The 18,709-nt window shown below is 32.7% G+C and overlaps 2 protein-coding genes across 4 annotated transcripts in view; one reads left to right on the top strand and one right to left on the bottom strand.

Moving 5' to 3' along the window:
- Positions 1–3,451: 3,451 nt before the first annotated feature.
- LOC149896447 (uncharacterized) lies at positions 3,452–17,373 on the bottom strand. Of its 2 annotated transcripts, none has more exons than XM_090117629.1 (9): positions 17,294–17,373; positions 11,373–11,504; positions 10,585–10,733; positions 9,793–9,896; positions 7,594–7,742; positions 7,192–7,266; positions 6,422–6,537; positions 5,425–5,781; positions 3,452–4,520 (listed from the first exon to the last, which is right to left on the bottom strand). In XM_090117629.1, the coding sequence occupies exons 2-9, from the start codon at positions 11,497–11,499 to the stop codon at positions 4,056–4,058; spliced, it is 1,542 nt and encodes a 513-aa protein (XP_089973755.1). In that variant the 5' UTR covers positions 11,500–11,504; positions 17,294–17,373; the 3' UTR covers positions 3,452–4,055. The 2 variants fall into 2 exon arrangements, with proteins under 2 accessions (XP_089973755.1, XP_089973756.1); XM_090117630.1 differs by having other exon boundaries at positions 10,585–10,706.
- A 430-nt stretch (positions 17,374–17,803) lies between these two features.
- LOC149896446 (S-adenosylhomocysteine hydrolase-like protein 1) overlaps positions 17,804–18,709 on the top strand; it is a 32,633-nt gene continuing 31,727 nt past the window's right edge. For both annotated transcript variants that reach the window (XM_090117489.1, XM_090117488.1), the window contains exon 1: positions 17,804–18,420. In XM_090117489.1, the coding sequence (XP_089973615.1) occupies positions 18,183–18,420 (238 nt within the window). In that variant the 5' untranslated portion in view covers positions 17,804–18,182. The remainder of the gene's footprint in view (positions 18,421–18,709) is intronic.

Genomic DNA, 18,709 nt, shown 5'->3' with positions numbered 1-18,709 from the left:
AATATATGGAGTTGTAGTTTAAAGGCACACTTTAATCAAATGCTAAAAATCTGCCCATACCGAATTCAGAAGGCAATATTTTACATTATTTCTAACCGACAAACTATGCGCAGTGATTTAATTCTAAAGTATAACCTATTTTCTTTTATATACAGATTTATGAACTATTACTATATTCTTTTTAAATTTAGGAAAAATCGATACATATTAGACAATAGAGTACGTTCATTGGCAAATAGGCACGGCATAAAATTTTATCCTTTGAATGATATCCTTCCATAAGATTTACCTACTATTAACCTAAATAACTAAGTATAGTTAAAAAGCCAAGTTTTCTTTCTGCTCACCGTATTAACTTTAATATAACTTAATCTAAGTTATTATGAAAGTTGTGCACAATATTTCTTCACAGGTACTTATAATGTTCGCTTCATTCGATTAAAAGTAAAATTTATACATAGTTATCATTTAAAGATTTACAGCTGATATTTAAAACAAAATTTGATTTGTTCACATAAATGCTGTAATTTTTATTTTATTGGTTAGTGTACACACGCCTTATTAGTTTGCGAGAAATTGAATGCCATAAATTATTATGAATGAAAATCATATTCAAGTTTATTATTTCTACTCATTGTTTCTACTAGACTTTATACTAGATTTGTGACTATTTAATAACCTAAAAATTAACTCTTATAGCACACTTCTTTTTCAGAACTTCGTTAAAAATAATCTTATTTATTTCATAATATTATTTCATCTTCGACACTGTTAACTATTTATTTTGACTACTACCATTTTTACGTGATTTTTACAAACCAAAGAATTGTTGACATTTCACAATACAGACTATATTTTGAATCTGTGCACTATAATTTTCGCGCCAAAATTCATGCGTTCCTTTTTACTAACTGGATTTTTTGCAAATTTATTTTTATAGAAATGAAAGTGTGGAAGACATTTTTATCATTATGGCCGAACTAAAGTAGTAGTTGCAGTTACTTTCAATGCAAAAGAGCTATTTTGGCTTATAATGGTGTCTTTTACAATATAGCATTTATTTAAATTGAGATATTGAGATTTTATATATATAATTAGGTTATAATTCTAACATTTTTATTTAACTAAAATTAAGTCATCTGCCATAAGAATAAACAAAATTATTACTAAAACTGACATTATGTTTAAAAAAACGCCATTGTCAAAATAGCCTTTTCACAGTAGTAATTTTGATTTTTGACAAATCTATGGCTAAATATTTTTAGTCTGTGAATACAAACCTCTTTACTATAACCGTTTACACCAAATCAAAAAAGAAAGATAAATAAAAATAAAACTATAATTCTAAGAACTTATAATACAATTTATTTAGCAGTCATACTTACGAAATTACAAACACATTCGCACCATCACAAGTTACAAATTTATTCTAACCTAATTATTTCGATAAAAAATTATAATATTAAAGTGAAACTTTTATTACATCGTCTCAAACTTTTTGGTCTGTGTAGCGCATGTCGCGTGTATCGCACTGCCGAGTAGGTATACCTACTCGGCAGCCGACCGTCACGCGACATGCGCTACACAAAGCCGTGTTTGGAACCGTTCGAACAGTTTCACTTTTACCGTGGTTTCATAAAACCACACAACATTTTTTTTTCCATGGGCGTTTTATTTTCAAATACATAGTAGAATAGCGTAATGACAATATTTTTAAAATCAATCATAAACCAGCATGATACAATTTTAATCCTACTAATATTAAAAATGCCAAAGTTTGTATGGATGTATGTATATTTGTTACACTTTGACGAAAAAACTACTGGACAGATTTGAAAGAAACTTTACAGTAATATATAACCTATATTGGCTAAATTCAATTTATTTTAATCTATCAGAATAACACATGAGCTATAATATGTATGTACTTGATATAGACCGCGGTTTCGTGCGTGGGTGAAGCCGCACGGCACAGCTAGCTATGTATACTTTATTTATTTATAATGCATATACTTTACAAATCACTGTGAAAGAACTGAAAGAGTAATAGACGGACATACTTTCGCATTTATAGAATTAGTAAATAATTACGTAATTTAATCATAAAGTACCTAATTTTCGAAAAACTATTCTACCATTTATTGGAAAATCAACCCTTACACTATAATTATGCTATAGAATACCACAAAGGGTACATTTTTATTAAACATAATGAGAAAATATACAAGTATTTTCATCAAAAACTTTTTTAAATAATGCATGCCTCGAATATATTGAGATCATATCAGAAATAATTTGACATCATTTAAATTTTATCAAATAGACATTAATTATTAAAAATTTTGAAAAAGTAAGTTTTCTAGAATTTTAATACATTTTTGATGAAAATAGTTGTATTAATTTTTTTTTGTAATTTTCACATATAATATAATATTGAGCTACATATTTTGAAAACACAATTTCTATGTCATGTTCCGGTGGTTCTGAGCAAATAAAAATAAATAAAAAATATGCCTGTTCGTCAACTATATTATTGTATTAAAGAAAATTTTATAAGTTGTTGGCACAGTATGTAAATATTAAAAGTTGTGTTTTATATTTTTCTTTGTAGAGTTAAATAAATTAAAGTCAATTTTAGTCAAAATTAATGTAAGTTTAAAAAAATAATTTTATTATTAAATATTGAATTTTAGTTGTGTTTTGTTAATATAATAATCCTATTTTAACAAAAAATAATCCCAAATGTACATGACAATTTACTAATTTTCTTTAATACATACATACTGTGTCAATAAATAATGTGTTGAGTACAAATACCAAAATAATTTGGCATCAAATTGTGGACAAAAATAAGTATTTTTTTATGAATTTATTAAATTTAAGACTAAAGGCCAGTTTCACAACTTGTCAAGTTCTAGATAGCTTATTGAACACTTTTTGACATATTTTCATACTATGGGCTGATTTTTCAATCCTTGGTTAAAACTTATTCGTCGAATAATGTACAAAACTACCATTTTAAAAACGTATTCTAATTGCCCGTATTTGACAGTTTACGTGACATTTTAATATTATCGTGTAATACTTTATTGGACGGATAAGTTTTATCCAAGCATTGAAAAATCGGCCCTTAATTTATTATTTTAACTGACAGATAAGCTATCCAGAACTTATCTAGAAGTTGTAAAACTAACTGTATTCGCTTACAGTTTTAGCTAGATTTCAAATATTAAATTCATCCATACATACAAATGGATTTCTAGAAATTAATATTATGCTAAATTCTAGCTTTCTACATAAATGTGTGCCCGAGGTGCTAGTCTCGAATTTCCTCAATTTTAGAGTAAATTTTTTGCTAGTAAGTCACCATGATCAAACCAAAATATGTGATTGAGATTTAATATAAAAAAAAAGACGTGTGTCACTCGGGGACTGCGGCAGTAAAGCATGCTATGCCTTCAAGCCACACCTCCGAGCGGGGAGCGTGAGGTTTTTCGTTACGGAATTTCTCGATTCGGTCCCCGCGCTCAAGGCCCGCGATAGAAGCTATGCAATAGCTTAAAAAAATAGCTTAGTTAAATTTACTTGTTATGCTCCTTGTTCTGTACTACTCATATTATGCTCCTTGTTCTTTTTATTAAAAATTTCCTTTATTTCAATTTTTTTCAATAGAATTATTATATAAGGGCTGATTTTTCAATCATTGGTTAAAACTTATTCATCGAATAACATATTAAACTATCATTTTAAAAATGTATTCTAATTGTCCGTATTTGTCAGTTTACAGGTGACATTTTAAAATGTTCGTGTACTACTTTATTGGACGGATAAATTTTAACTAAGGATTGAAAAATCGGCCCTAAGTGTTACAATATTTCTATATTACACCTAGCAATTTCACATCCAAATATTATACAACCTACAAACAATTTAATAAATCTCAACCACAAATATTCCAAACTCGCTACCAACTTTACCTCAAATTTACCGTACCTCAAAATCCATCACCGTTGTCACTAAGCACAACACTACACTTCACAAAAACAGTCACATCACTAACTATTATAGTCTTTATCGCACCGATCATCATGATCCCAGTACTTATGATTCCTCGGCACATCACTAACATGCCTCCTCGCTTTAACGTCCGATTCATTGCTATTCCTTCTTATTTTTTGTCGTGAAGAATTTCGCGAAACCGAACGAAATTTTTCCTCATCGTTGAGGCTATCTTTAGACTTGTATTTTTTGTCATCGTCATCTTTCCGACACGCTTTTTGGACTTCGTTGTTAATTTTCTCCGGGTATTCTGTGACATTTTGGGCGTTTTGTATGTATGTTCCGTCTCCTTGTTGAAGATAGAAGTTTTCTTGGTAATTGTATGGGTATTCTTGGTAATTTGGTGGTGGGACGCTTGGGTTGAAAGGCGGTTCTTCCTTTTCATCTTGACGCCACGAGTTGAGATCGTAACGTTTCGTTAGACTGCTCTTTGTACTCCATGTGTCGAAGTCTTGTTGTTCCTGTAAATTATTGTATAATAAATTTTAAATATATGATTGTATAATATACTAGCGGTTCGCCCCGGCTTCGCCCGTGGTACATATGAAAAATAGATGTTGGCCGATTCTCAGACTTACCCGATATGCACAGAAAATTTCATGAGAATCGGTCCACCCGTTTCGGAGGAGTATGCAGACTAACATTGTGACACGAGAATTTTATATATAAGATTAAGATTATTTGTAGCTTTGATGAATGGTATATGGTTTAAATTATAATTATAATATAATTAATATAATATAATTACGGTTCACTGATATGTGTTTAAATTTAAGAGTTTAAAAAACTAGCTGTGCCGCGCGGTTTCACCCAAAATCAAGTGTGAAGCGTGTTTTATTACATACAACCTTTATACTATAATTGTAGTTTTATTAAAATCCGTTCAGTAGTTTTTTTTTCGTTGAAGAGTAACAGATTGATCATATTTGTAGTATTTTAGAAGACAAGAACAAAATAATTTAACAGCTTTTAACAATACTTATAATATAAGGTATAACATGGGGAGAACACTTGTTTTTAACATTAACTACTTATTTTTAGTTCAAAAGAATTCCAAAATCATTAAATTATATGTATCATATAAAATTCGTTAAAATTCAGATAAAATTCTTTGCTAACACTGTCTAAAGACCAAACATTATAATAAAAATATATTGATTACTAGTTGTGCTTCGCGGTTTCACCCGCATTGCTCCGCTCCTGTTGGTCTTAGCGTGATGATATATAACCTATAGCCTTCCTCGATAAATTTGTTATGCAACACCGAAACAATTTTTCAAATCGGATCAGTAGTTCCCGAGATTTGCGCGTTCAAACAAACAAACTCTTCAGCTTTATAATATAGTATAGATACATAAAACGCACCTGTCTCAACAGCCCCGCCCCGGCACCCAAAATCGGCCTCAACTTTGGCTTATTATCGTCTTCCTGGTTGATACCAACATTGGCCATTTTCTGCACAGTCTCCTGGACCACATCTTTTTTCCAAGATCCATAAGACACCTCACTAAAGCTTTCATCGCTTGTCAGATCTAAATGTGAGGCGTAAAACTGCTGTAACGTATTTGGTAGGGGTAGGAATTTGTTTAAACATAGATCTGCGGAAAGTAGAAGCCAAATAATGCTCGAGGAAGGTGTTAGGAGTCGAAGACGAATTGATATCGATAGCTCATCTAAATCTTGTGATAGTATTGATAGCAGTTCCCGCCCGTTTTGCATTAGCTGTAACAGATTTTGTGGGTGTTATTACATTTTTTAATCTAATTGTTTTTTGTATTTCGAAAATTCTCTCGTAATCTTCATAAACATCATTTATCTATAGTAATATTATAAAGCTGAGTAGGTTTGTTTGAGCGCGCTAATCTCAGGAAATACTGAATCGATATGAAAAATTATTTCAGTGTTAGATAGCTCATTTATCGAAGAAGGCTATAAATCATCATGCTAAGACCAACAGGAGCTGAGCAATGCGGGAACAACCGCGAAAAAACAAAACAAACAAACAAACTCTTCAGCTTTATAATATTAGTATAGATTTATAGTCGTGTCGTAAAATAAACTATTAGCAATAATTACTACAAATAAATAAATAATTACTTGACTGACCGGTTGGCTTGGTTGGTAGTGGCCCTGCCTTCCAAGCCACAGGTCGTGGGTTCGATTCCCACCCGGGGCAAATATTTGTGTGATGAACATAGATGTTTGCTCTGTGTCTGGGTGTTAATTATCTATATAAGTATTTATTTAAAATTATATATGTATGTTTATCAGCCATCTGGTTTCCATAACATAAGCGAAAGCTTAGTATGGGATCAGATCGTGCCGTGTGTGAAAATTGTCCTGAAAATATTAAAAAATTCACCTGTGTTGCCAGACTCCTGTGTGCTCTAATATCATCGCTGGCAAGTAACGCACGCAAGTATTGAACCAGAGGCCCGGCCAAAATGTGAACCTTTTTACCATTGGACAGGCGAGCCTCTGAAATAAACAATTTATACTTTTTTTTAAGTAACTCTTTAGCTAATGTGTTGTTCTGGTACATAAGTTACATCACAGCAAAGTATCATCAAAATCCGTTCAGAGGTTTTCGCGGGAAAAGGTAACAAACATTTGTGACATGGTCTTCTTCATAATTTTAGTTAAGATATTATGTTATTATGTACTTATTTATGATAAATAAATAATGTTCAAAATGGGCTGTCTTTTTTTTAGAACTGTATGATATTTGCATGAATCCAATATGGACAACAGAACAGGAAATATATATAAGTTTTAAAAGCTAAATTGAATTAATTGATTTTCAGTGTCTTTTCTTTCTTTCTTTCGTAATTTTTGTTCATTTAAATATTATGTTATTTAAATTTATTGACTATCAATAATAAAATGTATTGACCGCCTCCTTGGTACAGTGGTTGGCGCTTGAGCGTAGAACCGAGGGGTCCTGGGTTCGATTCCCGGTGGAGACGAAGAAAAAAAAAATGTCTCGGTCTGGCAGGACACAGAAGGCTGATCACCTACTTGTCCCTAAAGAAAATCTATCAGTGAAACAGATGTATGAATAATGCATCTGCCCCTTACCCCACTACGGGGACACGGGACTTCACACAATAATAAAATGAATAACATACATACCAGCAAAATAATCTCCAATCAAGTTAGCCGCATTTATCAGGTACAATGGATTTGATCGCTCCAACACTTCCAATTCTGTAATTATAATAATAAATAAATCATTTTTTTTGTTTATTTGTAATATTTATCTGAAAAAATATGTATAGGTACATGTAAATTTTATGAATTTTAACAAGTAGTATCGTGAAAAAGAACAATTTTATATCTTTTTTTTTTTGTGTGTTTTCAACGTAATTATCCCTTTATTGACTAGTTATTGACACTTTTGGTGCAAAACATGTGATTTTTGCACATTTTTTTTGGTATTTTCACGATTTTTTCACATTTTTTTGGTATTTTTCGCGATTTTTTCCCACTTTTTCCCCATATTCTTGAGTTTTCACTATTTATATTGATTCTTACTGCTAAAAGTCGCCTGCATCACGTTCAACAGCGACGCCCGCAGTAAGCCCTGCCGCTGCTGGCGCGTGAAGGCCGCGCCCACTGTGGCCAGCTTGCGTGACGTCACCGAGCTTTGTAGGGCCGCCGCGCGGAACGTTGCGAACGCTTGTCTGTAGAGTAAATGTATTAAAAAATAAGATATTATTAATGTATAGAAAAATAAAATGAAAGTATTCATTTTTACATGCATTTTATTTCTATTTTCAACTAGCGGTCCGCCCCGTGCTTCGCCCGTGGTACATGTTTACGTTTTCTCTACATAAGAACCATCCTGGTACTTCAAGGAATATAATAAAAAAAGAATTATCGAAATTGGTCCACCCGTTCTCGAGTTATGCGCTTACCAACACATTTTGCGATTCATTTTTATATTATAGACTAATTTTCAAATCGTTATAACTTCACCTAATGCTACATTTATTTACATAAATGACCTTTATTTTTAATTTACATAAATGACCTACCTGACATTATGGACCAAAAGTGTATATTGTTTGCAGATGACATTTCAATAATTTATTCTGACGATCACAAAGAGATAAATTATAACATGACAATTAATAAAAATTTAGAATTAGTATTGACATGGTTTAATGATAATAATCTATCGGCTAATATGACTAAAACAAAATTTATTCAATTTTCAAATTATAAAGCTCGACATACACCTCTTAATGTAACGGACAAATTCCATACTATCGAACAAACACATTACATAAAGTTCCTAGGGTTAAATGTAGATCAAAATTGCAACTGGAAAGCACATTGTGACATGATTACCGGAAAAATAAATAAGTTCGTCTACGCATTAAGAAGACTACGAAAAACAGTGTCCTTTAATGCTGCGCTTACCGCATATTACGGATACGTTACATCTGTGATACGGTATGGAATTATATTCTGGGGCAACTCGACGGACGTGACAAATGTATTCTTGGCACAGAAGAGGTGCATAAGGGCTATGTGCAATATTGGTCCCTTAGAATCTTGTCGACCATTATTCAAAAAGCACCATCTTTTAACACTCACGGGATTATACGTTTTGGAAATTTGTATATTTGTCAAAAAACATAGTGAACTTTTTAAAAGCATGAAAGACCACTCTATACTGGGACTAAGAGATCCCACACGTTTAATGATGCCTAACTGCCGTTCAGCACTCTACCAAAAGAATGCAAGTGTAATGTGTGTAAAGATTTTTAACAATATACCAAAACATATAAGGGAACTACCAAAAAATTTAATGCACAAAAAATTAAAAGCGTGGCTTATTAATCACTGTTTATATTCCTTAAACGAATTTTTTAGATTATAATTACCGAAACAATAAAAATGTTAACCTAGCTTGACAAAATTGACGTAAGAAATCAATTATAATGTAATAGAATGGAATAATCAAATTGTCATATTGCTATATTATAATTTATAATGTAAAATGAACTAATGTAAATAATATATTGCTTAAATAATAACTCACGTGAATTAGTTTAAATTATAAAATTTAAATATTTGTATGCCAATTGTTGGCGAATTGTGCGGACGTGAAATTTATTATAACTTTGCTTTGTAACCACAATTCATACAAATAAATCATTTCATTTCATTTCATTTCATTTACATATACATATTTTGTAAAACAATAAATACTTTTTTATAATTTTTTTAATAATATGAGGGGTGGAAAATTATTGATTTTAAATTGAAAGGGCCTTTTATATATTACTAGAGGTCCGCCCCGGCTTCGCCCGTGGTACATATTTCGCAATAAAAGGTAGCCTATGTCCTTTCTCGGGTATCAAAATATCTCCATACCAAATTTCATGCAAATTGGTTCAGTAGTTTAGGCTTGATTGAGTAACAGACAGACAGACAGAGTTACTTTCGCATTTATAATATTAGTATGGATTTATTTGTTACATAATTATTTATTATTTAAGTTAAAAGTGCTTTTTTAATGCAACAACCTTATGTTACAAGAAAAATGATTTATCATAACACGAAACAGAGCAAGAGCCCTTAACAATTAGTAAAACAAGTACCTACAATGGTTAATAAATGTAGTTCTGACTTTTGATATGAGAAAACAAGTACTGAAATATCATAAAGACGCAACCAAAACCTAAACATCATTCATTATTACAAGTCGGCTAAAACACTCACTGTAACCTCGCTTCATCCGGACATAATTCTGTGACAGTCGTTTCAAACTGCCTCAATTTTCTGTTAAATTGTATCCCGTCTTCGCCTGGCGTGAATTGTTCCAGCTGAAATTTTGTACAAACAATATAAATCACTACATACTTACATATAATATAAACATACTTGATAATTATTTTTGACGTGACAACGTCTTATAATTCGATAGAGCCGGCTACACGCACGAAAAAACATGACTCATACGGCGTTACCTCGCTCTGAGGCGTTCCATGTAAGGCTTGAAGTGCAAGCGAGAGCGCGGAACGAGCGACAAAGAAGCACAATCGGACGTTGTCACGTTCAACTATCGTCAGTAAACCGACTTTACAGACAGACAATTTTTTTAACAAAAAAATAAATGCCACTTTCAAACTGTCACAATAAAACCAAATTTAAATAGCAGGCAATTTTAAATAACATGGCAGGCACAATCTTTCAAATAAAAACAGAATTATCAAAATCAGTTCACACAGTCGGTAGTTCCACGGTAATAGAAAAAAAGAGCGTGTGTGCCGAGCACACGTGTTAGAAGTGAAACATTGGCAAGATTCAAAGATACCAAAATATTGCCATGACGCGACCTTGAAATTTTACTCTCAACACACCTAAAAAAGTTTCACTTCAAAAAACAATTATCAAATTCGATTCTACCAATTAGATCCGAGGTAACAAAGCAAAAAAAATATTGTTTTTTTATCGAATCGATCGGTCGAATTCAAACACCTTTTTTATCGGTTAGAAAAAAAAAATACTAACCAAAGTAAGTAACGGCGCAAACTGTTCGTCCACCGTCAACATGCCGTGCATACTATCTTCGTCCCCCGTCTCCTCTTGCTGCGTCTGTTCGTCTTTCGCTTCCCCATCCCCAAGTTTCGCGTCTGAAATCATTGCGTGCGTACGTTTAGCTGGAATACAAGCGTCATTATTTGCTTTGCGTGCGTGAACGAGCGATGGAATGTTCTAGAATGTTCTGGAATGTTCTAGAAGGTTATGGAAGGTTCTAGAATATTATCGGTGGTGATGGAATGTTCTAGGTGGTGATGGAATGTTCTAGGTGGTGATGGAATGTTCTAGAAGGTAATGGAATGTTCTAGAAGGTGATGAAACGTTCTATAAGGTTTAAGAAGGTTCTATGTGGTAATGGATTGTTTTGGAAGGTTCAAGGTGGTGATAGAATGTTATAGAAGATTATAAATGTACTGTTTTTCAAGATTCTAAATGCAAATGGTATGATCTAGAAAGCTCTAGCAAATGATGGAATCGTTTGAGCGATAAGAGTGAATAGATGAACTATCTATACAAATGATTGAATTAAAAAGTGCTTTCAGCATATATACATTACTAGCTGTGCTCCGCGGTTTTACCCGCATTGCTCCGCTCCTGTTGGCCTTAGCGTGATGATATATAATAGCTTTCCGCTCCGCAGCTCTTTTCCGAAAAATTCTTTCGGTGTTAGATAGCCCATTTATCGAGACCAGTAGTTCTTAAGATAAGCGCGTTCAAACAAAAAAACTCTTCAGCTTCATAATATTAGTTTAGATTACCTGTGGACCTCGGACTCAATTCAGTCAGTGTTCGCACAGCGTTCACTTCCTCGTTGTCCGCGTCACCCGGGCGAGGTTCGCGGATGTGGTGCCGCCCGGTGTAGCCTCTGCCGCGGCCGCTCGACATTTTACCTGGAACGGTTCAGAATCAGAATCATTGCGTAGAATGGTTCAGAATCAGAATCGTTGTGCGGAACGGTTCAGAATCAGAATCATTGTATGGAACGTTTTATAATCAGAATATTCCTTGGCTCTGATGTCTGGCTATGATTGCTGTATTGTTTGAAATGTTTGGCTGCATAATATAATGAGTAAAGTGTTTAAAATATATTGAAGTCTTTTATTTCTAAACCAAAACCCTGAAAAAACTATATGTACCTACCATATTGTATACATTAATACCAGAAAATTTAAATATTAAATAGTGTTCAAATCAAGTTAAATAATGGTTTTTCCTTGTGCATCACAAATGCAAAATTTAATTCAATATTCATTTATATTTAGTTTATCAAGGTCAAATCTGAAGTAAACAGAATTAAAATATCCAACCCATACAACAACACATATGTTGTTAATATTATAGTTTCCAAGAAATAAACTTCTACGAATTAAGTTAGTTACTGCTTATGTTGCTACTAGCGGTCCGCTCCGGCTTCGCCCGTGGTACCTACATGTTTAAACTATCCTATCTCTCAAGTTGGATCGAACTGCACATGGTGTGCGAATTTTATTATAATCGGTTAAGTGGTTTAGGAGTCCATTGAGGACAAACATTGTGACACGAGATTTATATATATTAAGATAAGTATACCCGTTAAGTTAATTTCAAAGGCTCTTTCTTATCCGATCTCTGCCTCACCGCACATACCTACACCGCGGTACAATCACTGTGATCAAGCTATAGTATCTACAGAATGGGAATCAGTTCAGTATTTGTTGAGTTTGTTGTATATTATTTCGTATATATATAATTGTTATTTGCCTGGCTCTTATCACATTTCAAGTATAACCTTCTCTCTTATCATTTACGTACTTGAATCTCTAGGTTGTGTTCTCTCACTTGCCTATCTACTTTTTATTTATAAAAGAAAAATACACAAACAATTTATGGCATAATAATATATTAGGTACTTAATTATTTACGAACTTAAAATGTTGTCATTCAAAGCTTTTAGTAAATACTAGCTTTCCGCCACCGGCTTTGCTCGCACTTTTTAAAACTTAACAAATTAATAACACCTTCCTCAAAAACCATGCTACTCATTGTAAACAGTAAAAATACAAATAAATTTGTTGCGGTAGTTTTACATCTTATCGCGAACAGACAGACAGACACAGCAGACAACTTTATAATTTTTATTTTATTTATGTTGTTATACCAATCTATATGAAAAATATTGTGAATCATTAACTAGAGAAAATAAAACCATTACAGCACTTACATAATTATTTCTTATGAATGGTATGTATGCTAAATATTAAATACAATGGTACATAGTAACCAAATTGATTTTACGGCCTATACACCTAGATTTAGTGTTGGATAATTATGATAATTTATTACAAGACATTCTTTGCATATTAAGTACTTTGAAGTACTAGAGATATTGTTCCTCCATGTAGGATAGGAGTTTTACAAGATTATAATATCCTAGATTTCCACTAGCAGTTTCACCTGCGTTTCAAAGTAAGTCTTCAGCTACCTACATACCAAATTTTATTGTAATTGGTTCAGTAGTATTGTGAAAGAGTAACAAACATCCATTCATCCTCACAAACTTTCACATTTATAATATTAGTAGGGTCTATATCACTACACAGTATAAAACAAACTTTCTTTCCGCTGTGATTCTGCTGCATGCTTATATCTCCAAAAATAGGCAATGAATTTTGATTTAGTTTTTATGGTAAGAGTAGTTCGTGAAGAAGGTTAGTAGAATAAGGCCGCCCACTGTATGCCGATTGTATCTTTTATTTTGTGTCGTCTTCATTTTGTATTTCCTATACAGTGAAGAATAAATAAATAAATAAATAAAATAAATAAATAAGGTTTCTAGTATACAGTTTGTTTTTTTGAACAATTTGGACAAAGAACTGCATAGTTATTATTTTCCTACTTCATTCAAAGTTTTTTAGTTCTAAATACAATTATTTGCTTAATTGGCATTAGCTTTTTAAACATTTGTGACACCAAAACACCTATAATTGATGACAATGATGGGGACTCATTCATTTTTACTCTTTCTAACCAAACACATTCATATATCTTCTTATATATAAAAATGAATCGCAAAATGTGTTGGTAAGCGCATAACTCGAGAACGGCTGAACCGATTTCGATAATTCTTTTTTTATTATATTCCTTGAAGTACGAGGATGGTTCTTATGTAGAGAAAACGTAAACATGTACCTCGGGCGAAGCCGGGGCGGACCGCTTGTATCTTATATATAAAATTCTCGTGTCACAATGTTAGTCTGCATACTCCTCCGAAACGGGTGGACCGATTCTCATGAAATTTTCTGTGCATATCGGGTAAGTCTGAGAATCGGCCAACATCTATTTTTCATATGTACCACGGGCGAAGCCGGGGCGGACCGCTAGTATATACAGGGTGTACCAAAAAGTAGTGATGAACGGAAGCTGAGAGGTAGAGGACCTAGAGGGCTATCCGAATCACCCCCATGTATGTAATGCGATTTTTCGTATTTTCGGAGTTATGACGATTTTTTCAATTTTTCACCTATCGCCGAGTACGATGATATTTTCACTCATGCTGACGTCAATGATTGCGGAAGATGCTTGATTTTTTTTGTGTGCTAAGCTGAAAGATAGGCCAATTCAGTATGGTAACATTTACTATCGTTAGATCTTTGAATGGAATAAAAAAAAGAATGAAATGGCAAGAAAGATAAAATTACCCAGTATGTTCACCACTTCAAGGGCCCGTAAAAAAATAAAATCACATAAAAAAAGTTTTCCGTTTGACTTTTAAAAACTTGCTCTATCTATCAGATAGCTACCCTGAAAATTTCATTTTATTATTCAGAAGGCTTCAATCGAAAAATTTGAATCTAAATGTGGTAAGTGCAAAAATTGAATTAACATGATGATCATTAAAACCAATAAATAGGTGTTTAATTACCAGAAATTTTTAAAATAACCCCGCTGTTGCTCAATGCAAGTGCGACATCACCGTAAAAAGTAGTCTTTTAAATGTCTGAATGCCCTTTTATCATTTTTAATGGTTTCTTCTGCTACTATGAATTTCCGGGTTATTTCGTCCAAATTGTGGCAGTCTCTCGTCTTTGTAGTATCCCCACGGAAAATAATCAATAGGGTTTATGTCCGGGGACCGTGCAGGCCAGGCTAAAGGGCCAAGATACCCTGAAAGATGGATTGGTCGTTGCAGCCTGCGCATGCGCCGGTGAAGCCTGCCTTAAAGCCTGGCCTCCACGGTCCCTCGACCTAAACCCCATTGATTTGTTTCAATGGGAATATTAAAAAGACTTCGGCTACTTGAGAGAATGCCACAATTTAGACGAAATAACCCGGAAATTCATAGTAACAGAAGAAACCATTAAAAATGATAAAAGGGCATTCAGACATTTAAAAGACAACTTTTTACGGTGATGTCGCACTTGCATTGAGCAACAGCGGGGTTATTTTAAAAATTTCTGGTAATTAAACACCTATTTATTGGTTTTAATGATCATCATGTTAATTCAATTTTTGCACTTACCACATTTAGATTTAAATTATTCGATTGAAGCCTTCTGAATAATAAAATGAAATTTTCAGGGTAGCTATCTGATAGATAGAGCAAGTTTTTAAAAGTCAAACGGAAAAATTTTTCTATGTGATTTTATTTTTTTACGGGCCCTTGAAGTGGTGAACATACTGGGTAATTTTATCTTTCTTGCCATTTAATTATTTTTTTTATTCCATTCAAAGATCTAACGATAGTAAATGTTACCATACTGAATTGGCCTATCTTTCAGCTTAGCACACAAAAAAAATCAAGCATCTTCCGCAATCATTGACGTCAGCATGAGTGAAAATATCATCGTACTCGGCGATAGGTGAAAAATTGAAAAAATCGTCATAACTCCGAAAATACGAAAAATCGCATAACATACATGGGGGTGATTCGGATAGCCCTCTAGGTCCTCTACCTCTCAGCTTCCGTTCATCACTACTTTTTGGTACACCCTGTATATATAATAAAACTAGCTTTCCGCCCGCGACTTCGCCCGCTTTGTCTAAAACTTAATAAATTGTATACTAAAACCTTCCTCTTGAATCACTCTATCTATTAAAAAAACCCGCATCAAAATCCGTTGCGTAGTTATAAAGATTTAAGCATACATAGGGACATAGGGACAGAAAAAGCGACTTTGTTTTATACTGTGTAGTAATAAGCACAAATAAATCAAGTAATTTTCCATCTATGTGGCATAAAACTTTAAACAGTAATGCCATTCTTTTATATTTATTTCCTGACTCACTCTAAATTAGGCAGTACCCATACATCTTACTTTGAGGTCATAAGAGTATTTGATGATAAAGCATATATGATTCATCCAAGTTAACCGTACTTTTTATTCAATGAGTTCAAGTACAAATCTATACTATAAATATGAAACGCTAAATTTGTTGCTAAGCGCAAATTTCGAGAACAGCTGAACTGCTTTTGTTATTTTTTTTATTAAATATTCCGAGGATGTATCATGGGCGTTTTATTTAATAACACTAAATTAGCTGCCCCAGCAAATGTTGTTCTACCCTGATCCTTTTTTGTGTTTTCTCTTCATCTTCCTTGTGTCTTAACAAAAATTGTATCAAATATTAGCCAAATTGATTGAGCCATGTAGGAACTCATTTGGCAATTTATTTTTATTATATTATCACTACATAGTATAAAACAATGTTGCTTTCTCTGTCCCTATGTATGCTTAAATCTTTAAAACTTTGCAATGGATTGATGCGGTTTTTTTAATACATAGAGGGATTAAACAGCAAGGTTTTAGTATATAATTTATTAGGTCTTAGACAAAGCGGATGAAGCCACGGGCGGAAAGCTAGTATTCAATAATATAGTACTCACAATGTATAGATTAGAAGAAACATCACATGTTTCAAATTTACAACCACATGTTAATTTTACAAATTGACAGTATAAATCCTTTGTACATTATAAATTATTTTATTTATTTGTTTCATTTAATTTTTCAATGTGGTTATTGTGAAGGCACTTTTTTATCAAGTGGCATAACATATACTTTTCTTTTTAGTAATTTATTTATCATTCAAAACTCAGTGCTCATCTTTTATTTTTTACAAATTCCATCTTTAATAAATGAAGTCCATATTTAATAAAATAATTAAAATGCGTAAAAATATGTGCACATAAATTCACAAAAATATTTTTGTGTAATTCAAAATTTGACAATAACATCTTCTATGCACCCATGATTGCAAAAATATTTCCATTGTAATAATTTATACAATAAACATACCTGTTATCACTCCGCACTGTGCAATCAATGTTTTATTTACTCTCATATATTATTTGAGATGATAAACCGATCTTTTGATTTCATAAAATACGATCACAAAATATACAAATGACAACCTAAAACGTCAGTGACCTATACAAAGAACGAATTTGAAAAATAATATTTGTCCACTTTCTAAACGCATCTGGAATGATTTTATAGTCTGCTTCATATATTATTTATGATATTCTTGAAAGATTAACATATTTACAAATCGTTTAAGATTTGCCACCGGTAAATGCGAGATGACGACTAAAATTATGGTGTATTCTATACGCCGCGACGCATCTTCTTATGTTTTATAACTTATTGGTTTTGTTTTATTAAATACAAAAGTAGGTTAACAATGTAATAAAAGCACTCACCAAGTTTTTAATTTAAAAACACTTTTGTTATTTACTTCCTACTAGTTTCGCGTAGCGGTTGTCAAGCATTTCACTTCCATATTAGCAACGTTAGTGTTGTTGTTGTAGGTACCGGTTGTGCCGGTTGTGTCGTGGTTCCAAGTTTAAAAATCGTACTTTGTAAAATAATTAAATGAATCGATAAAAATGCAAGTAATTTCAAACATATACTTATAGTTAAGATTATCTGTTACTTTTTAGTAACGCTAATTTTTGTAAAGTAAAATAAGGAGTATTCAATATTTTAGATATTGCAAATGTCCACATCAAAATTATATTATGTCCTATAAGTTTTTAACTATTCATGCTGGAAATATTAATTTTAATACTCTGCAGATCATTCAAGGATATTATTTTGTTTGTCAAAAATTGTAAATTGAAATTTACCGATTATCACATCCTTATCTAATCGAATTTGACATCTCCTGTTTGAACTTTGCGACACAGAATTCGGGGAATGAAGTGCGCGGGGGGAGTTTTACCTACGGATTGTGGATTAGAGGCAGCCTTTGAATATTGCCCAATTTTAATCTAATGTAATTCCTAAAAGCTTTTAGTTTCCCATTATTTATTTTGAATCATATTATTCTCTAGGTTGTGCGGTTTCAAAACAATCCTCCTAAGAATTGTGTTGTCGTTAATAATAGAATTATCGCAACTGCGAGTTGCGACTGATTCAGTATTTATTATTGATATTTTTTATTTCATTGATTTTGAATAAATCGTGAGTATTCGTGCATTGAACGTGTTGAATGAAACGTTGTCTACGCCTCTAAAATCCAGATTGATTGGAGATCGATTTATAAAATACATTGCCATCGATTGATAAACAGAAGGATCAGCGATCAATATGTCTGACGGTCATGGCGAGCCGAATACGCTGAGGAAGGATAGCGTTGCAACAGCTAATGTGTCGAGTGATAGTCCTGTTACGGATCCCGGGCAGGTCCGGGGAGGCACTACGGAAAATTCTGGAAAATTCGAAGGTCAACGCGGGAAGTGTGGCGCGTTGAAAAAGTCGGCTCGCTACAGAAGCCGGTCGCTGTCTGCGTCGTCTGCAGATTCTTACAGCTCAACATCATATACTGGTGAGTTGAAATAATTTTTTCAACAGGTGCATCATGCGGCCCGAAAAGCGTGTTAATGTTTTGAAAACAGTTTTTAGGAGATACATGGAATATAGGATGTAATACTGAAAATAAAACTCAATAAGACAGCAAAATAGAAGCAATAATGTAGTGGCTTTATATTTTGCTGTATTAAAGCTGTAATAATGTATCTGTCTATAAAAACATAAACAAAATGATTTAAATTCCGTTAACATACCTATAACAGACATGAATTGGTATGTTTTTAGATTTATTTTAAGTGGATGAT

This window comes from Colias eurytheme, chromosome 28, assembly GCF_061535395.1.
Source record: "Colias eurytheme isolate Ceu_HAF_F1 chromosome 28, ilColEury1 Martin Lab GWU primary, whole genome shotgun sequence".
Classification (NCBI taxonomy): domain Eukaryota; kingdom Metazoa; phylum Arthropoda; class Insecta; order Lepidoptera; family Pieridae; genus Colias; species Colias eurytheme.
Note: the sequence above shows the minus strand (reverse complement) of the source record. Positions and strands in the feature narration are given on the sequence as shown.

What these genes read in the sequence shown, in the direction of transcription:
- LOC149896447 (XM_090117629.1), bottom strand. Translation starts at nt 11,499, where the DNA reads ATGTCGAGCGGCCGCGGCAGAGGCTACACCGGGCGGCACCACATCCGC. An exon ending in GATGCAGGCGACTTTTAGCA is followed by an intron (nt 7,267 to 7,593) that starts GTAAGAATCAAT and finishes TTATAATTACAG; the next exon opens with AATTGGAAGTGTTGGAGCGA. An exon ending in GATTGGAGATTATTTTGCTG is followed by an intron (nt 6,538 to 7,191) that starts GTATGTATGTTA and finishes TGTTTATTTCAG; the next exon opens with AGGCTCGCCTGTCCAATGGT.